The following is a 22,267-nucleotide window of genomic DNA, read 5'->3' as shown; positions in this document are numbered from 1 at the left end:
AAACCTCAAATCACTTGAGATGATGGTGCTCAAATGTTTAATATAGCACTTTGCATTTACACTCAGCGTGAACTTTTCTCTAATCTCTGTGTATCTAAAAGATTCTTCAAGGAGTAAGTTTATTCTGCATTAGGGAAAATACTAATATTCAGATTCTCATAGTAAATTATATTTCCTGCATTATTGATTATATTGTCAGCCTGAACTATTTAATCATATTCCAAGTATTAAACACCATGTTGTCTCTTGCATACTATGATCTATAATTCAAAGCAGGAGAATTTATGTTTAGTCTTAACATAAGTGGCAATTACTTTTACAGGTTTTAAAAAATATCAATTAATGAAGTATTTTAATCCTAAAATTAAAAGCTCTATAATTTTAAAATTAAAAATTTTATAATAAAACTTATTACTATAATGCACTTGTGTAATTCATATACTTAGAATGTGATATGCAGTATGAGGTATTAATTTAAATGGCAAAGTAAGAATTATTGAGGAAACCACATAATTGTCCTAATTGCATTTTTATGTACTTCTTTCTACTTAGCAATGATTACAGTCATTATAAGGGTGATTCGCATAAATGAGCTGGAACCAGTTGGAACTACCTCAGCATTTACCTTCAGTATACTGGAAAATAGTCCAGTTGATACACTCGTGGGAAAACTTACATTTACAGATGCAGACTGGCCATTTAACAATCTAAAATACACCATTATTGGAGGCCATTTGGGAATGCCACCCAGATTTTACATGGAACCAGACACAGGTATTGTTACAATGCTGATAGCAATTAACAATAAAAACAAAGAGCTCACAGATACTCATTTGGAATTTATTTCATTTAGAAATTATAAGCACCAGAATATCTTTTTTTATATAAACTTTTCCCTTGAACTATGCAGTATTCACCTTGGTTTGTTAGTTGTAGCCATAAATCCTTAGTTACTGCATGGAAAGAACCAAACTTTGATCTGTGATATATTGAACTTCAGAAAGCGTCTGCACATGTATCACTTCCCTATACCTAAGAATGTGTAACAGGTGGCTAAAACACTGTTTGAATTAACATCTGTTATTATTTTGCTGCTGAAGTAAACTCTAGGGATATGTATATATAACCAAAATTAGACTGCATCAGTTAATTTCTATTTATTATTGTAAAGATTATTTCATTTATATAGCTTACTATTCAGCTTGAATTAAATGTCTTTAGTTATCCAGAAATGACAAGTCTCCCTCTTTTTTTGCATCAGGAATGATAAAGCTACTGGAGTCACTAGACAGGGAAACTGAATCACAGTACAAGATAGTTGTGAGAATTACAGACATGGACAATGATGCTGCCCCTGACCCCCTTAGACAGAGAAGTGCGACTGCTCAGGTGATGGTCAACGTCCTGGTAAGAACGAATCACGTCCTGTGACATTGCTGTCCCTGGGGAGGCACATTCTTGAGAAATAAAAATGAAGCATAATTGTGAGGTTAACATCCTCAGCACGGATTTAAACTCAGGGAGTGACATGTTTGGTACAAAGGTACAGGGGTAAAACTGCCTTATACATACACTAAGCTGTACGCCTTCTGAATTAATGTGATTATCTTACAAATCTGAACCTAGGGGAACAGCACCTAATGTCTCTGCTTATATTTAAGTTGTTTGTAGAATCATTCTGTGGTTATGCATATTTTCAAAAACCAACGTACACTCTAGAGTTTTTTGAAGTTACTCTGATGCACTTTCATCATTTTTTTTGCTTTGCTCCTTCTTTCTTCTCTGATTTTCACTGAAGAAATACCTTAATTTTTCACTAGAAGAGATTCCTAAATATCAGTCCTAGAGTACTGCAAGCATGAGACCTAGAAGCAAAGGCTTGGAAATGTTTTTAAGACATTCCATGCAAGAATCCACTGGGCTTGGCTTGTGCAACACTTCCATCCATACTGTTTTGTGCATTGCATTCCCTACAGAGCTGTACAGAAACGGCCTTTCTCCTTCAGAAAAAGTGCCAGATTTTCTGCATCTTCTGACTTTGTTTGCATTCTTTTTTGCTACTTGAGAGCAGTAAGAATTCCACCCTGCATCCTATAGAAAAGGCAGTAACTTCTAATAAAGGTTCAAAGGCACCGACAATTGCTGCGAGCCCAGCAGTGAGTACTTTCACATGTGTTCGCAGTGAGCGGAGGCCTTGAGCACCCGTGGCTCAGTGCCCCCGCACCGTGGGCTCATTGTGCCTGGAAAACACAACAACCAGGCCAGAAGGCTTTGTGGGGAGAAATTTAATGAAGTGATGCCAGTGGTTTCCGCCCTGACTCGAGGATGTCAGAAGCTAGTGAACTCCTCTCCTCATTCTGGCTTCCACTCCCCAACCAACTCAGAGTGGCAGCTCGAGTGTCATGGATGTCCTGTGTGTGCCCTTCATATGTAAGGCCCTGTGCCTCAGCACATACGGGAGCAAAAAATCTCCTTGTTCATCATCCATAAAAATATTTGTGTTTTTTTTCTTTTAAGGGACTAGAATGATTTATTTGGGAAATTAATATTTGATTTCTTCATATTAGGTAAGAAGATATTTCCACCATCACATGAGTGGGCTTAAATTTTACCTAAGATATAGATAGTTACTGAATTTTGATATCTACAATCTAAAATTGATTCTGACCTAAATTTGGGCAGAAGGTTCAAAAATGTTATATTCAGAAAAATAAGTTGAATCACAAAGCGATATCACAATACAGTTGTATTGTTTTTCCAGTACCAGGGATCGAACTCAGGACCTTGCATTTGCCCGGCAGGTGCAGTGCCACTGAGCTAAATCCCAGGTCCATGCAGTTGGACTTTTATACTGTACCTTGTTCCTAAAAAGATTAAGCTGATATGTGTAGATAAACACAGTACAGAAATACTATTTAAGAGGTACATTAATGAACCTAAATTTCATGTGTAAGAACGAACAAGCAACAGAAATCTATGTCTTTCAGAAAATGAAAGATTAATACTGTTATGGATTGAATGATCTTACCTTGCCCCAAACCTACACACTGAAGCCAACACCATGCGCACTTGGAGGTTATTTGTGTTTGTGTTGAGATTAGAGTTAGATGATGACATAAGTGGAGGCCCTGCTCTGATTGAATCGGTGTCCTCATGTGACAAAGAGATGTCAGAGTGCTGACTGCTCCGCCCACGTGCACGGTGGGCAAGGGCCTCCTTCAGGGCCGAAAGAGGCCTCACCGGAAACCCAGACACCAGGACTTGACCTTGGATTCCTGGCTCTAGAACTCAGAAACAGTGAAGTTCTGATATGTAAGTGGTGCGGTCTGGGGTCTCTTGTTACAGCAGCCCACACAGACTAAGACAGATGCCAGATGCCAAGTCGTTTTAGTGAACATGAAGATATTGGAAAGTTATCATATTAAAAGTCAGAGTCCTAGCAAATACTTATAGATCAATAGAACATAGTGTTGGGTCTAGGATCAAAGCTCTCCAAGCTATCAAAGTTAATGATAAATGACTGTACAAACAGGGTCAGACTAAATAATGACCCATCTTTTGAAAACAGTGAGTATAGAAGGCAACCCATCCTGTGAAATAAAGCAAATACCTGAATGGAAAAGTGGTTTTATCTAGTCAGAGACAACATTTTACATTCCTAACACTCGAGCCAAGTAAACCAATATTCACACCAATAACCTGCCTGCCTGGATCTGATGTAAAACAAAGCATGATTATCTTTACTGATGTAAAACCAAACCAAAATAAAAACTGAAAAACAAAAACAAAAACCAGCTTCATAGCAGGACCATATATTGTCTATTCCACCAACATGAACTTGCTGACAAGAATTTGCATACAAAATTGAAGGCTGTTTTGTCTCCTGCAAAGAGCATGATAAATTTCCTCAGAGGATAGTTTCTAAATCATCGCCGTCTCTGCCGTGGTTCTTTTGAAGAAATTGTTACCAAACACATGCCCCTTCTTTCCAAACTGGAGTGCAGAGCCTCTCCTATGGCCAGATGCTTAGTTCATTCCTGGAATGTGTAAAGATGTCTTTCCCTTCACATCTAAAATAGGAATAGAATCGATGACTTGGAAACTAATGTCTGTCCCTGCTTGAATGTGATTTCAAGGGTAGTCACACTCTTATAATTCATTCCTGCTCTAACTAGCTAGTCTGAAAAAACACAGAAACTTCTACAAAACTTTATAAGGAAAACACTCACTTGAAAAGGAAAATTTTAGTAACTTTGCTTTCTTGTACCTAGGGGTTAGGAAGTTCAGAAATGACCATACAAAATGGGAAGTCATTACCAAGTTCACTGTCTCTCTGTGGCTGTTTTTTCTTGAAGAGCAATGAATGCTGGATCTATTCATCTTTAACCTGTTACTGTTAGACACAAGAACCACTGATTGCGTGCTCATATATTTGGTGTCCAAGGCACTGCCAAATTTCTCTTGTACCCGCTGCACTATTTTTAAATCACAAATTCTTTAGCCAATTGGCTTAGAAAAGAATCCCATCTTTACCATAGTAAACTATTTTATTGTGCTGCTGGGCAAATTATTGGACTTTTTTTACTCATTTTCTTGTTATAAGATGATGACGATAATGCTATTTTGGAAGTACAGATCAGGCTCAATAAATGAACTCTTGTCAAACACTGAGAGGCTCATAGCACTATTCAAGTGCTCTGCAAGTGGAAAAAAAACAGAAAACAGCTAGAGCTATTCCACAAGTGAAGAAGATACTGATAGAAATGATCGTTCTATTGTATCTATATACTTTACTACAATTAGCTTTTCATTGTCTACTCATCAAAATGAAAGCTAGAAACCTCTTTAGTGTGACTGATAAACACTGTCAAAATGTTCTTTTTTCAGATTATGAAATAAAAGCTGCAGAATAAACTTGGCTATCTTTATGGGCATAAATTTCTTTCATGCACTAAATGTGGCATAGTTTAAGGAATTTTAAAATATAGCATAAAGATCTAACCTAGTACAGATTTTGATTGTAAGATCCATGAGATCAGAATAAGGAAAAAAGAGAATACAGAATGCATGCTGAAAGAAACAAAAGAAAAAGAAAAACTATCATAGTTCTAGAAGACATCCAAATTGGATATTAATTATTCTTTTTCAAGGTCCCTGTTTATATCTATTTTGTTACTTAGGGCTTTCTGAATTGCAGTAGAAAAAACTTCTTATTCTATGAAGTTCTTAAGCCCTTGAAAGCAAGATAAGTTTTCTTCTTATGTATATTTTATCTTTGTCTAATAATCATTTTATGTACACAATTTACTGAAAAAATATGTACAAAAATAGAACTATATATAGGAGCATGAGGAGAAAAATAAATTAAGGCCTAAGTACTGTCATAGAACATGAGAATTTTAGAGCTTGAGAAAAATCTGAGGAAAAAAATCTCCCCTCATTTTACATGAAAAACCTTAAAATTGCTTCAGAAATGTTCAAAAGCAATGTAATTTTGATGGGTCCCTAAAAATGCAATTATCACATTTATGTATCTGTACATGCATGTATGTATTTACATGTGTGTGTGTCTTTATATACAGAGAGAAATACGGGGACCGAATTTGAAGGTTACTTCAAAGAAAATTAAGAAATAAAATGACATTTCCTTTCTTGACAATTTAAAAAGTTATTCTCTGAGGTAGTGGGAGAAAAGCAAATCATAGGTCTTATTCCCCACAATGTGTTTTTAACCAGAAATACAGAATGTTTTACTAAATTTAAATTGAGCAAAAGTGATAAAACATAAGCATATATATATATACAATTAAAATGAACAGCATGCATATTTAATTTCTGAATGAAATTTACATAGTAATGTTATTACTTTAGCTGCATGGGGCAGGGAGTGTTTGTGCAGTGGGAGAGCATGTACCTAGCATGTGTGAGGCTTTGGGTTACGTCTCCAGCACTGAAAAAAAAGACATAAATTTGAACTAATTGCATTTATTTAAAGGACATTGCAGATTTGGGAATGACATTAACTTTCTGTATCAATAATGCCCTAATAACCTGTAAACGTGAAAGATATATGCAGCCATTAATCGTAAATACTGTGTCCCGTTTTTACTAGTTTTCTAGGGTTGCCCTTAAATCCAAAAGCTGAGGGCTGGGCAGTCTGAGTGGTCAGGAGGGCTCTGACCCTGGCATGGATTCATGGATTCATCTGCTTAGAGACGTATAGCTTGGTGGGCTTGGGGAGGACACTGCTTTGAAAACAGCCCCGCCCCGCCCCGCCTTCCCTCTGTCTCTCCTCCCTGGCTGAACAGACCCGCGGCTCTTCTCCCCACAGCTTCTGCCGTGATTCACTACCTCACTGCAGGACTGAAGGCACTTGGGCCCGGAGACCATGGACTGAATCCTCTGGAACTGGGAGCCGCAATCAGTCTTTCCTTTTTAAAGTTGATTCCCCTCATATATTTTGTTCCAGTGACCCAGGGTAACTAACACAGCTACCTGACAAAACCACAGAAACATGATGGTTGAACAAAGCAGACATGTCTTCTCTTACAGTTCGGGAGGTGGGAAATCTAAAATCCCGGTGCCAGCTGGTGCCTGTGGTCTCTGTACACTCTCGGGAACCATCTGTTCCATGGCTTTCTCTTCACCTCTGCTGTTGCCAGAAATCCTTGGCACAGCCCAGCTTGTACACCCATCACTCCAGTGTCTGCTGCTGTCACCAAGTGATGCTCTCCCTGTGTCTTTCAGCGTCTCTTCCCCTGTTCTTAGAAGGACACCGTGTTCAGCGAAGGTCCCACTGGACTCCAACATGGCTTCATCTCAACTTGGTTAAATATGCAAAGTATGTTCAAAAAAGCAAATTCATAAGCCTCATGGAAGAGTGTTTGGACACATCATTTTTGGGGATACAATTCAGCCTAGAGCAATCAAATAGATAAACTTGGTCAATTGTTATGTTGTAAGTGGAGTTAAAGTTTAGAAGTCATGTATTCTCGTGTTAGACACACCCCCTGCTCAAAATTGTTCTTTTTTTTTCCCTTATGAACTAGATAGCTTAATAAAGTTACTCAGCTCTGTAGACTTCAGTTTAATCACAAGTAATATTTGATAACAATAGTTCTCACTTCAAAGGGTTTGGGGAGTGGTTACATAAAATAACCACGAATTCCTCAGAGTATCAGGGCCTTACTAAAGATTAGTTAAATGTTTGGTGTTTTATTATTGCTTTTGTTATTATCACTACCTAAGATTTACCCAACTTTGAATGGTTCTGTACAGGAACTGAAATTCTCTTTGTATATACAATATCATGTTAATTTACCTATTTCATAGGATAAACATACTTTTTGGTGAAAGTCATTTTGGAAATTTAGCCAGAAGTCAGTGGCATTTATCAAAATAGCACTGAAGTGTAATACAGGTGGAGAGATGAGAGGGAGATAGATAGATAGACAGATGTAGATATCTATTAGAAAGAATGGAACATGTAATATCAATACAGATTTAATGCAATCAATCCCCATCAAAATACCAATAGCATATCTCACAGAATTACACAAAACAATCCTAAAATTCATTTGGAACCAGAAGAGACCTGGAATAGCAAAAGCAATTCTGGGCAACAAAGGCAAGGCAGGGGGCATCACAATCTCTGACTTGAAATTATACCACAGAGCTGCCATGACATAAACTTCATAGCACTGGGAAAACGAAACAAAACAAAACAGACCCAAGAATTAATGGAACACATTGGAAAATGCAGAAACAACTCCAAACACACCTGGTCACCTTATCTTTGACAAAGGAGCCAAACACCTTCACTGGAAGAAAGATAGCCTCTTTAATAAATGGTGCTGGAAAAACTGGCTTTCCATGTGCTGAAGATTAAAACAACTTATATATCTCACCATGCACTAAACTAAAATAAAAATGGATCAAAGATCTAAATATTAAAACAGAAACACTAAATCTGCTGGGAGATAGAACAGGTAGAACTCTTGAAGACATTAGGCAACGACTTTATGACCAAAACTCTGATCAGACAGAGAATATTACAAAGAATCAATAATTGGAATCTCATCTTATTAAAAAGCTTCTTCACAGCAAGAGAAACCACCAACAGGGTGAAGAGACAGTCCAGAATGTGATTGCTAGCTGTTCCTCAGATAAGACTAATATCTAGAATATATAAAGAACTCAAAAAAATCAGACCCCTCAAAATTTAAAGACCCAGTCCAAAAATGGGGATCTGAAATGAGTAGATATTTCTTGATAAAGAAGTAGAAATGGCAGATAAATATAGGAAAAAATGTTCAACATCACGCAACACTGGTCATTTGAGAGATGCAAATTAAAACAACACTGAGATTGCATTTCACTCCTGAAAGAATGGCTGCTTTCAAGAAATTAACCAGTAACAAATTCTGGCTGGCGGTGTTGTGGGGAAAAAGGACCCTTCTCCACATTTGGTGGGAGTGTAGACTGGTGCAAATCAAGACTGGAAATTAGTGTGGAGATACCTCAAAAAACTAAAGGTTCCATTCGACCCAGCTATTCCACTTCTTAGTATCTTCCTGAAAGAATTAAAGGCATCATGCCACAGTGACATATGCACACCTGTGTTTATAGAGGCATAGTTTGTAATAGCTAAATCTTGGAAACAGCCCAAATGCCCACCAACCAATGAATGGATAAAAAAGATGTGGATTATTTATATACAATGAAGTACTACTCTGCCATAAAGAAGGATAAGCTTGAGACATTTCTAGCTAAATGTATGCACAACGAGACCACTCTTAAGTGAAATAAATCTTAAGAGGAGGAAAGGAAAGAAGGGACAAGAGAAAAAGAATAGAAGGGAATGTGGAACCAAAAGTTTTGTATATAAGGAGAGGAAGAGGGGTTGAAGGGAGGGTAGAGGAATAAAAAACAGAAGCAAGCTATATCATGTACAGGTACAAATTCCCTATGATGAATGCTATCATTATGTATTTCTAAAATTTAGCAATAAATGTTCTGCTTAAAAAAACAAATTTACACACAGTAATATGACTTAAATTATATGACTTATATTGTATGTATCTATAGGCTCTTAGACACATCTTTTTATAGCTAAAATGTTTTATTCCTGTTATCTATTGTGATAGTCTAGATAAAATTTAGGAATGAAGTTTAGAGATTTTGCTGTCATAATCATTTGAAGTGAACAAACAAAATGTATTCGTTTAAAACTTGCTGATTCATTTTACTTTGAACAAAAATTTCTAATTGAGTTTCTAATCATTTGATATATATATATATATGAAAATTATACCTAGTTGGTCTTTTTCAAGAAAACAATGCAAATTATTTTTGAAACACCGTCTATCTATATTATGTCCCATTGATTTCAGCAAGTTAAGCAGGAGAAATCAAATGGCTAGAATTTAATGGCTATAACTTCCCCAAACTGCATGACAATTACCCTCAGGTACCCCCTGTTAGAGGGATGATACACACATGCTCATGTGTATAGTAACAGATCCCATGGAAAATTCTCGGTAGGGTATAAAAATTGTATTTTAATGGGGCAGATTTTATAGAACTCTCAAAGGGTTGAATGCTGACATGAAAGAAAAGGACAAGGAAAGTTCAAATTATTGTATTTAATATAATAATTTATATAATATAGATATTGAAGAGGACCTCGATGGAGGGCTAGAGAGTGGCTTGAACAATAGTTCAGGGCCTGGAAGTCAGCTGGGTCTTGATGTCAGGATGCCTGTCTTGTCCTGTCTAGTCTATGCAGAGCTAATGGTAACATCTCTTAGAGTAAGGGATGCGGTGGAAATCTGAGGACATAAGAAAAAAGAAAAAGGAAGAGAAAATAGACAAAGGACAAATGTTAGCTTTACATTTTTGTTCTCAAAACAATGTTATGAAAAGCTAACAGTTTGCCTACTGAGAGAATAAGCGATGAAGCTTTTCATGTCAGAAGAACCAACTTCTCCCGAGTTTGGAAAGTGCAGGCACAGAGTGTCTTGGTCTGAACAAGAAATTGTCTGGCACTTCTCAGAATCACCTGGAGCAGGGTGATTGGCAGGGACCTCACTGAATCACAAGCCATTGCTCACCTTGACACAGCATTAAACACAATCCCTCCTCTGTTTGTCACTGGGCTCGTTGGTCCCAAGCTAGTCCACTTTTAGTCCTTTCTAAGAATTATGTGTTCTACATGTGCAAAGGATAATATTAATTTTTTCAGAATGGTGATATTCTGTAATATCAAATCTGGATGAAGACATTGTAGGAAAAGAAATTTAGAGACCAATATTTCTCATGAATATGCATACAGATCTCTTCAATAAGATAGTAGCAAATTATATATATATATAAATAATTATTTTTTATCATGAGCTTCAAGTTACCACAGGTATTCAATGCTGGTTCAGTATTAAAAATATCAATTAATTTAATTTATCATATAAAGAAACTAAAGAAGAAAAATATCACAATCATATCAATAGATGCAGACAAAGTATCCGACAAAATCCTAACACACTTCATGATAAATCCTCTATGCAAAATGTCAGAGGAGGGGAACTTCCCTGACTCGATAAAGAGCATCCCTCAGAAAACAAAGAGGGAAATGAAAACAAAACTACAACTAACGTAGTACTTACTGGTGAGGACTTGGATGTCATAATAAAATCAGGAAAAGATTTTTCCTGAGGATGTCTTCTCTAATTTTTTTCAACCTCATAGCAAAATCCTTGGTTAATATATTAAGAAAAATGCCAATAAAAGACTTAGTAATTGGAAAGGAAGAAATAAAACTCTTTATTTGCAAGTAGAATGTTTCTATTTAGAAAAACATAAAAGAATAGCTCAAATCTCCTGGAACTAGTAAATCATTATAACAGGTTTTCAGGATGCTAGTTTAATATTCTAAGTCAGTTGTTCTACAATATACTAGTAATGAACAGGTGGAATTTGAAAGCTAAAAAAATACTACTTATACTAGTAGTCCCTAAATCAAAATGCTTAGGCATAAATCAGACAAAACTATGCAATATCTGTATGAGAAAAATTATACAACTGTGATGAAATAAATAAATAAATAGCTAAGCAAATGGAGAATTATTTCAAGTTCATGGGTAGAAAACTGACCTTGTTAATTGTCAGTTCTTCCTAAGTTGATCTGTAGTTTTAGTGCAATCTAAAAAAAAAAAATCCCAGCAATTTATTTTATAGATCTTGACAAGTGAATTGTAAAGTTCATTTTCAGAGGCAAAAAATACAAAACAATATTGAAAGAGAACAAATTCAGAAGACTGGGGGTATTGGACTTCAATACATTAGCATAAGTCCATAGTAATCAAGACAATGCTGTATTGATGCAAGAATAAATCAAGAGAACAGAATGGGGACCTGAGGAACATAGCCACTTAATAATATGATCAACTAAGCTTTGACAAAGGACCAAAGGAGCACAGTGGAATAAACATGGTCTTTTCAATAAATAGTGCTGGAACAATAGAGGATCCACATGGAAAGAAATTCATGTAGACAAAGACTTCTCATTCAGCACAAAAACTAATTCAAATGGATCATATACCTAAACGTAAAAAGCAAAACTATAAGATTCCTAGAAGATAAAGGTATGAGGAAATCTAGAGAACTTTTGATATAGGACTTTTAGATAGAATATGAAAAGCAAAGTAAGTAAAAGAAATAATCAATATGCTGGAATTTATTAAAATTATTTTTGTTGGTTTTGTTTCTTTTTTTATGAAGGACAATAACCAGAGAAAAGATTTGAAAAAGACATAGCTGATAGGACTGTTAACCAGCATATAGAAAAGTTCTAAAAGCTCCAAAATGAGAAAAAAAACCCTTGAGAAATAAATGAAGAAAAAACCTGAACAAAACCTTTACTGAAAAAGACATCTAAATGGGAGGAAGCACAGAAGTATATTCAACATCATATGTCTTTAGGGCATTGCAAATTAAAACGATAATGAAATGTCATGAAAAACCCGTTTGAACAGCAAAGATCCAAAACCCCGACAGTACCAAATGTTGGCCAGGATGTGGTGAAATGGGAACGCATTTCCATTGCTGGGGGGGTTCAAAATGACTTAATCACTTTTGAAGAACTCAGCAGTTTCTTATACAACCAATCATACTTTCACCGCAGTATCCAGGGCCATGTCTTTGGTACTCACCCACGTGAATTAAAAACTTGTGTCCACACCAGAACCAGCACACAGATGCTTACGGCAGCTTTATTAATATTTGCCAAAACTTGGGACACAAACAAAATGGCCCTCAGGAGGACAGTGGATAAGTAAATTGTGGTACATATAATGGAACATTAATTCAGCATTCGAAGGAAATGAAAACAGAAGCCATACAATGATGTAGAGAAAATGTGGAAGGATTTTGTGAACTGCAAAAAAAGAGTCTGAAAAGGCTACACACTGTGCGATTCCAACCACAGGACATTCGGAGACAGTAAGACCAGAATGGTTGTCAGGAGCTGAGGCAAGGAAGAGGAGGAGGAGGCAGGACGTAAAGTTGCCTGTGTGACACGGTAGTGGGCACACGCCATCACACCTTTGTGGACAGCCACAGGGTGCACAGCACCTCAAGTGCAGCATTAGGTGCACCATGGCTTTGGTCGATGACGATGTGTAACATGGACACGTCGCTGGTAACCACCGTGCCCAGTGTGTCGGACGTGGACAGTAGAGGAGGATGTGCACGAATGAGAACAAGAGGAGTTCTGACTCTGAACTTTCCACTCCCTTTGTTCAGAACCTAAAAGCTGCTCCAGAAAATAGAGTTTAATTATTAGAGTAAAAGGAGGGCATCATTTAAAGGATGCTTTACTGCTAAATAATATTTGTGGTAACAATTTTTAGTGAAAATAAGAAAGAAGGAAAATAATCAAATATGAATATTGCAAGGATTTTGTTATCTTAAGGAAAATTTAAGTTGGTTCATTGTGAATATTTGTGAAAGAAGTCAGAGTTGGACAGGGCATGCATGCAATCTGTATGCATTTATTTGGGTGTACGGTGTTGTGCTCACTGGGCCTGCTAGATAGAGTCCTTACTGGTTGAAAGCTGCCTCTTATGAGTGTTCAACTTTTCATTCAGCAACATCTCGGCAGCCTGAGTGCTTTCAAACTTTCTGGATGTTGGACTTCGACAAACGATGAGTTGGATTTTGTCCTCTGGGGGGCGCTGTGGAGTCATTTGTTCAATACCAGCCCGTGGAGGACTGAGGGGCGGGATCGCCTCTTTCTCCCTCTGTGCTCGGTGTGTGCCACAGAGCAGCCTGCAGGGGTGCCTCAGAGTATGCTGAGTGGAGGACAGGCTTTGAGAGGGACTTCCAGTGGATGTTGTGACCGAAGGCAGATGAGGGAAGTCTATCACTACAGGAGGCAGTACTGTGAAAAATAAGGCTAAAATGGGAATTCTGTGGAGCCTATTTCTGGGAAGCAAGGGCACACTGGTGCATTTTCAAAGATTGATTAAAACGGGAATGAACATTGTGCACTGTATTGCAAAGTAATGATGTAAATCACGATCGAGATTTTACACACTGAAAAGTTATCATTTGAAAGAATACTGGGCCAAAACTCCGGAAGTTCTGGCAGTAATGGATAACTGGGGTACAGACCTGGAAGCGCCATCGTGTGGGGTGTGTCAGAGTCTGCTCCTCCCCCGCCGTCCAGGTACGGTTCCCAGCTTCCTTCAGCTTCTCGCCAGAAGTGCTTCAGGGACAGTCTCTGGCTCCATTCTGTCTGTACAGCGAAACAAGGGTGAAGCTTTGGAAGGTCACTTCCAGCTAGGAAGCTAAACCAGTCATGGCTGCTTGCAAAAAATTAAGAGTAAGGAAGGGAGGGAAGAAAGATCAACCTTAGACGAACAATGATCCTTTCTGCAGGCACAAGAAAGAATCCTGAGAACAGAGGGAGGTAGAAAGGAAAGATCCAAAGTAGGCCTGGCTTGGTTGAGGATTTAGAGAAGAGAAGACAGTTAAAGACAGCTCAAATGAGGAAAGAAATACAGGTCAGAGGCCCAAGGCTACGAAACAGTGAAAAGTGTGTTATTTCTCAGGAAATAGTAACAAGAATTGCCATGACGTAAGGACAGACCATAGAGCTGCTGTTGTGGACTCTTCACACAATCTATCCTTTACTTCTCACAAAGGTCTGAAGGACAGGAAGTTTTTATTCCTGTTTTATATGTAAGGAGCTGGGAGATCTTTGCCCAGGAACTGCTGTGGAGAACAAATTTGAAACCAAAATTCTGACTTCAGAACGTAGAGGCAGAAGCCTTCGCCAGACCCATCCTTGGCCAGGGTATTTTCTACTCTGGGCCTGTTTCCTCACTCATCAGGTGGGAACCATATTTTCTTCCCATTTGATGTACAAAGCTGTTGTGAGCCTTTCTAAATTACGCTTTAGAAAAGGGAAAGTATAGTATATATCTCATATTTTTATGAAAAATTGATAAAATTTTCATTTTAGGATGTAAAAACTAAGGGCCTTCATCTTGAATGTCCTTGATGACTTCATTAAAGTGGACAGGGCCACATACTGAAAATGAAGGGGACACCAAAAAAGATTTGGACAAAGATTTGATAGTAAGGAATCCCCAGCAGCCCTGCTATTTTTACTACAGTTTAACAGTAGTGGATTCACCAGTGCATGACAAAGGAAATTCCGGTGATGACTCAGCAGCCTTCTGCTGGCTGCAGAGCCCCTCAGAGTTCTGCAGCATGAGTACTGTCTTTTAGTAGTGCAGTGTGTCACATGAGCAACCGCACTGGCTGTGGGTCTCAGATTTCTCAGGAGTCTGCATATTAGGAGAACACTCACTGGATGCGTGGATGGCCACTGGAGCTTTTCATTCCCATTTTTCTCTTGCTTCCTTGGCCACAGGAAGAAAGTGCAAAAATAAGCCTGAATGTGTTGGTTTTATTTTTGTGATGTAGTTGAATCTGAATATTTTTAACATTGTTGTTTAATTCAACCTGTTCTAATCAGCTTTTTTATACTGCATCAGATCTGCCTGGCCAAGATGAAAGCAAAGCAGGGGAACACTATTATGACTTTTTTGTTATTTTGGCTCAAGAACAGCCTGTGTGGGGGAAGAAAGACAAAGGGAAATGATGTGTATGCCCACCCACAACTGAGGAGCCCTCCTCGGCTGACATAATTACAGTCCAGCCCGGGTGGTGGCCGTGTGGATAGGATAAACCCCAGAGAAAGCATAAAATGGCCTGGCATCCTCGGAGACAGGGAATGTGCAGTCTGACTCCAGGAACTCCAGAGCATGTGTTTTATGAGGGAGAAAGCCAAGTCCAAACTTCCCTGTAAGTGCTACAAATACCATATGGAAAACTGATCCCATAAACTGAGAAGAAAAACATACTAAAAATGATTTTTGAATGCCACTATGCCAGTTAAAGGGCATTTTCCAGTCTTTCTTCCTAATTTCCAGAAAATAGGACTGGATTAAAGGAGGTGATTTGATGAGAAGTTCAAGTGACCTCTCTGATTCTCATAGCAAACCTCATACAACTGGCTGCCTTGTCCCGTCAGTTGTGAAATAAATGAGAGAGAGAGAGAGAGAGAGAGAGGGAGGGAGGGAGAGACCGTTGCTTCATAACTTTCCTTGGTTTTTCCACATTATGTGCTAGTTAGGAACAGTGCTTGTTTTCCTTCAGGTAAAGCAGCCGGATGGCAGCAAGTTTGCCTTGCGTAGGCTGTAGAGAGCTGTCTGCCGTAGAGCGGGGCCTGAGAGGTAAGACCCGTGATCTCTGGATTGGAGAATTTACTCCACACTTGTATAGAACTACTAAGGCATTATAGACCTCAGTGGTGAGACAGTGATCTACAAATAGCATAAGCTATCTTTACATGAAAATGATATTTTCAATGTTTTTATTATTCTTTCCAAATTATGAAGTAGGAATAATGGCATTTTTAGCAAGTCTTGCATTTTTCATGTGGCCTTAGAGACCACTTGTGTTTTCTGATATTTAAAATTTTACTTTATTCCATTCCAAAATATTTTTTATATTGTCTCTTTCAGAGAGGTCTGTCATCTTCAGGAGAACTATTTATGTTTTACCATTTTGTACACTTACACGTTTTAGATTTTTTTTAATGCAAATGCGGCTGTTTGGCTTGTAAAATCATTTCTCTAGAGCTTATATAATCGAAGCAGGCTTGCTTTGATTTCTGCCTTGTGTGCCGTGAATATCGTGTGCTCAGGATCAGATTTTATATCGATCTCTTCATGGAGATGCCCACCTACCCTGTGACAGTAGGACAAATTTGAGCTCTGTAGCAGAGCCAGCACTGGGTTGTGGATTTTATTTATTCCAGGGGACTTTTGATGTCACTTCAGAACACGGGTCAGAGCAAAGCCCTCCTGGTGTGGGCAGCATGTGGCGAGTGGACTCCCAATGGGAGCAGTGCCATCCTGAGTCCTGGCTCTGGCTGGTCCAGGAGTCTCAGTCCGGTCCCTGCTGGCCTGACACCAACAGAGAAGTTTATCCCCAAGCATATGTGTAATATAAAGCAAGCTAACTGTCAGGACTTCCAGTTTTCTCTAGGTGGATTTCCTGTGCTCTCCGGTACATTCAATTTGGTGAGTTTAAATTTAGCATTTTAGCGTTTTGTAGTGCGAGGTCCTGACAGGTAATTTTATGTGTCCCTGTGACCGGGCTAGGGGTCCCCACATAGCCGGGAGACACTATTTCTGGGGGTTTCTGTAAGAAGTCTTGGGAGAGCTGTGCCCTCAAATCAGTGGACTTTGGGAAGAAGATTTGTCGGTGCTCGGCCGGAAATAAGAGGTGAGGAAGGGCGCATTCCTGCTTGGGCTCCCGGGCCTGGAGACCCATCTCCCCTGCCCTTGACACCATGGGCCAGGACCTTCAGGCGCCCACCCCGCTCCAACCTCACTTCTCAGACCTTCAGAGAGGCGCAGAGGGGCAATGCAGGCTCTTTCCTGGGTCTTGGATTTTCAGGAATAGAGGAATGGATGTGTTTTCTCAACAGGCGGTGAACTTCTGATCAAGATGCTCCTCTCTCACCTTCCATCTTGGTAAACACAACCGTTCACCTGGAAGTGACAGCAGGGGCAGCATGGGAGAGTTGGAATGGCTATAGAATGCGGTGGGCACCTCTGGAGCTCCAGGAGTGAGGAGTGAAGCACAGGCACAGCATTGCTCATTTCCCAGCCCAGCAGATGGAGGAGAGCCAGTCCCCTCGCTCCCAACTCCTACCCAGCCGCTGAGGTAGTGCAGGGAGGCGCCCCTCCTCAGGATGGAAGGGGACACCTCTGACGCCCAAGCAGAGCTGGACAACGCGGAGCTGGGTCAGGAGCCCTTAGACCATCAGCTGCCATGTGATGGATCAATGAGACCGTTTCTCTCCACCGGAGAGCTGGACCACTGAAGCATCCAGCCTCCACAGGAAGCAGTCCTGGGAGCCCCTTCTACCTCCCAGGCTGACTTCTCCCCTGCTGGGGATTTCCTCCACAGCCTGGCCCGGTCCATGAATTCACCTCTCTCCCCCAGAAGCAGGAGAGACACTTTCTGCCAAAAGAGCACCAAGCTTCAGAAGCTTTGGCACCCCCATGGGCTTGAGACTCCTTCCTCCCACCAGGGACAGGGGGAGGAGCAGGAGGACGGTTGCAGACAGCAGCATCAAGCTGGGAAGCCACTTTGTCCTTGTGGTCTGGAGATCCCTGTTGTGGTAGAGGTGGTGGCCCGGCTTGGGGAAAAACCCTCTAACCATCTCAGGCAGCCTCAGAAGTGACCGTTGGGAAGTCACTGGCCTCAGATAACCAACTAGACCAAACTGACATGGCCCAATTCGAACAGTAAACTGGTCACTGGGAATGCTGCTTACAAAGCAAGTCTGGACCTAAGCACCGTTGCTGTCACTTGTCAGAATACAAAGGAAGTCACTGTAATATCAAGAACCAGGAAAACCACTCATGCAATAAGAAAAAGCAGCCAAGTGCCACCGGCGCTGAGTTGAATCAAATGTAAGAATTATCCAGGGAGGATTTGAAAGCAGCGATCATAAATACACCTGAGTGCACAGTCATAAGTTACACATCTGGGTGTGGAATGCAGCCCAAGCAGTGCGTGAAAGTCAGCTTCTATCAGCAAATGCTCTCAAGGAGGAAAGGTATCAAATTTGTAAGACAAGGTGCCTCCTCAGGAAACTTGAAAACCAAAACCAAAATCAAAATAAGACTGTTGAACTTTACTTCCAGAGTGACCAGAACGTATCACATTCCAGTCATTAAAGTTTGAGTGATGTAAATTCTCCTCCTCTTCATGGCCCTTGACGTTGGCACTGTGGTTATTTTAGGCACTATGGCGGACGGCTAGGCGCTGTGGTTGACCTTTGCATTTCCTTATTGCAAGTGGTGTCCACTGTCTCTTTAAGTGTTTGGCGAAGTGACCTTGTTGCTTTCAAATTTTAATATAAGAATTGTAGGGAACAGGGGAAGGGGACGTTACCAGAACCTCTGCAGTGAGTCCTAGTCTCCTGCGAGCCACGGCAGCACACGGTGAATTACAGGAAAGGTAGACAAATGAGAGTGAGAAGAAGCTGAGCTTTGGGTCTGATCAGTGCTGCTCTGGGCAGCAAAGACAAAAGCCCCCTAGCTTGCAGCACCTTTTATTCAGTACATCGGAGAAACAGATGTAACAAGTGCAATGCAGAGTTCAGCACTTCACAGTGGGATCAACAGGTGTAACAGGACTGGGGGGCAGTGGCAATCTAAGAACAATGAGGAACTATACAGATAAAGATTTGGTTCCTCCCAGGGCGTCTCCCGCAGGTGTGGTCTTGTCCTGGAGAATCACAGCATCATGGGATCACTGAGGTCTCAGTTGTGACTCGAGGCCAAAATGGAATTATGTCTCGGAATGCCATAGCTGGCCTGCAGGTGGAAGAACTAGGCCTACTCAAATGATTTTTCCCTAGAATTATGTAGCATTGCTCCCAACAAAGAATGCTGTGTTTATGTACGATATTGTCCTGTCTTTTGTGTTTCTCATGCTATTTTTCCTTCTTCGTTTCAATTTTTGACATTTTTGGTCCTTATGCGTTTGACATGTAAATGACTCTGTACATTTCTGAAGTCTATTTCTAAAAATTCAACATTAGGGTCTGTATTTTTAAATTGGAATTTGGATATGCTTGCATTCATTGTGGTTGTTGATATACTCAGATGCATTCTATAATCTTATTTGTACATTGAAAGTTTGTTATTATTTCTTTTTTTTACTTTTCTCCTTTCTGAGTGACTGATGTGTTTCTGCCTTGCCCCTCCACTTGCTTCAAAGCTGTATGTATGTTATGTTTCTTTCTGTCCATCAGTGAGTCTCCTGGAAACCATTCCGGGATCCAGTCTGAATCCATTCAGGAGACACAAACCCAATTCATATGAATAGCAAAACTGAATATGAAGAATTTTACAGTAAAAGTACTGCCCAGGTAAGATGACAGAATGCGACTGTATTAACAGCCACAACACATGTAACTAATCCTCACTTGGCACCTCAGAAATGCACACCATCCTGTTGGATCACATGCAACTTAGGGAACCCTGTTTCAAAATAAATTCATGTAAGAATGTTAATAATACACCCTTGCTTGTTTACCATAACATTTTATTCTAAATATTCTTAGAGGATAAATTAATCGAAACAAGTTAGCAGCAGTTAGGGTCAAAGTTTCTTTAAATATTATTTCTGTTAACTCTTTTCTCCTTAAATGTTCATTTCATGGTACCGTATCCTGGTACAGATTCATTTTCTCTTTTCTTTTTTTCCTGCAATACTGGGAATTGAAGCCAGAACCTTCAAACAAAGCAACATCCCTAACCCTTTTTAAAAAGGTTTGTTTGTTGGTTGGTCGGTTGGTTGGTTGGTTGGTTGGTTTTGAGACAGGGCCTTGCTCTAAGTCACTACGTTGTCTAGGCTGGTCTTGGACTTCGGATCCCCCTGCCTCAGCCTCCCAGACTGCTGGCATTGCAGGCATGTGATGTCACACCTGGTTTAGGCCTCTCTTTTTTTTATTAATATGCATTTGTGTTGCATAATTAATACATTCACTGAGGAGAATCGGAGCATGCACACATCCCAGCTTGGGCCTCTTGCGTCCCCTGTCCCCTCCCAGCCTTCCAGGCCGAAGTCCTCTGTGCTCCTGAGCTGTCCACTGAAACGCGTGGTCTTCCTGGCCTCAGATGTCACCGCCTCTCCTTTCTTTTCATTCTCTATGTTTTGGAGACCAGTTAGATACACTGTGGTGCGGTCTGCGTGTTACATTCTCCATTTCTCTTGGTCACTCTTTCCTCTCTATTATGATCGATGCAGTTTCTTCATGCCTGTATTCCAGTGCAGTAATGATTTCATCACCATGCCTTATCTGCTGTTGATATAACCTTGTGTTTTAAACTACATTTAAGTGTTTTTTAGTTCTGAAAGTTATAATTTGCTCTTCTCCAATATTCTTGGATTTATTTTTATATTCTCTAGTTTCTTATTTCTGGAAGTAGGTTTTATTTCTTAAAAACTTTATATTTTTCACTTGATAGTTAAAATACATGAAGTACTTGCAGAGCAAAGCCCTTGTTGCTTGTATCAGCAAGTGCTCATTTAATGGGCCCTTTTCCTCCCTCCAGGTCTCCTTCGTGTTGACCCTCCTGTGAGTGATTTTAATCTGAAGGAACCCTGGAGTGAAAATGAAAGATGCTGTTGGGATTTCTATTGGGATTGCATTGAATCTATATAGCAGTTTTGGAAGTATGGCCATTTTCACTATATTGGTTCTTTCTACCCAGGAACAGGAGACATCTCTCCATTTTCTTATATCCTCTTCGATCTCTTTTTTCAGAGTGCTATAGTTCTCAGTGTAGAGGTCTTTAGCTTCCTTCGTTAGCTTGATTCCTAGATATTTCATTTTTGGGGGTTCTATCGTGAAAGGAATTGTTTCTCTAATTTCTCTCTCAGTGAGTCTGTTATTTGTGTACAAGAGGGCTTTTGATTTTTCAGTTGTGATCTTGTATCCAGCTACTCTACTGAATCTGTCAATTAAGTCTAGAAGTCTTTTGGCAGAGTTTTTTGGGTCTTCTATGTAGAGTATCATATCGTCAGCAAATAATGACAGTGTAACTTCTTCCTTTCCTTGAATTTTGTGTGTTGACCTTGTGTCCAGCTACTCTACTGAATTTGGTTATTAAGTCTAGGAGACTTGGTAGAGTTCTTCAGGTCTTCTATATAGAGTATCATGTCATCTGCAAATAATGACAATTTAACTTCTTCATTTCCTATCTTTATTCCTTTTATTTCTTTCTCTTGTCTAACTGATGTGGCTAATGTTTCCAGAACTACATTGAATAGTAGTGTCTTGTTCCTGATTTTACCAAGAAGGGTTTCAGCTTTTGACCACTTAGCATGATGTTAGCTGTTGGTTTTTTATAGATGGCTTTTCTCAGGTTGAGATAAAGACCATCTATTCCAGAAGATACCTAGAATAGCAAAAACCATTCTAGGCAACCAAAACAAGGTAGGGGATATCATAATTCCCAACTTGAAAGTATACCACAAAGCTACTGTGATGAAACAGCATGGTACTGGCAAAGAAATAGACCCGAGGATCAGTGGAACAGATTAGAAGATGCAGAAACAACTCCAGACATATTCAGCCACCTCTTCTTTGACAAAGGAGCCAAAAACCCTTGCTGGAGAAAAGATAGCCTCTTAAATAAATGGTGCTGGAAAAATTGGATTTCCACTTGCCAAAGATTAAAACTAGACCTATACCTCTCACTACTCACTAAACTAAAATCAAAATGGATCAGAGATCTAAATATTAAAACAGAAACACTAAATCAGCTGGAAGAGAGGTTAGGTAGAACTCCTAAAGACATTGGTGTCAGAAAATATTTCATTAACAAAACCTCAGTCACACAGGAACTAGCACAAATAATCAACAACTGGGATCTCTTCTTATTAAAAAGTTTCTGCACAGCAAGAGAAACCACCAACAGTGTGGAGAGACAACTCACAATGTGGGAAAAAATTTTTACCAGCTGTTCCTCAGACAAAGGACTACTATCTAGAATATATAAAGAACTTAAAAAAAATCAGAGTTCCCAAATTTAAAGACCCAATCCAAAAATGGGCATCTAATATGAACAGACATTTCTTAGACAAAGAAATAGAAACAGCAAATAAA

At 39.5% G+C, this 22,267-nt stretch overlaps 1 protein-coding gene across 1 annotated transcript in view; it reads left to right on the top strand.

The window, feature by feature from the left end:
* The window catches only part of LOC101715516 (cadherin-related family member 3), a 98,255-nt gene that overhangs the window by 41,617 nt on the left and 34,371 nt on the right, over positions 1–22,267 (top strand). The window contains exons 16-17 of the mRNA XM_087206748.1: positions 553–774; positions 1,262–1,407. Coding sequence (XP_087062874.1) covers positions 553–774; positions 1,262–1,407 — 368 coding nt within the window. The remainder of the gene's footprint in view (positions 1–552; positions 775–1,261; positions 1,408–22,267) is intronic.

Source organism: Heterocephalus glaber, unplaced genomic scaffold, assembly GCF_053883595.1.
Source record: "Heterocephalus glaber isolate CG9 unplaced genomic scaffold, H.glaber_assembly_v1.0 deba00000678, whole genome shotgun sequence".
Classification (NCBI taxonomy): Eukaryota; Metazoa; Chordata; class Mammalia; order Rodentia; family Bathyergidae; genus Heterocephalus; species Heterocephalus glaber.
Note: the sequence above shows the minus strand (reverse complement) of the source record. Positions and strands in the feature narration are given on the sequence as shown.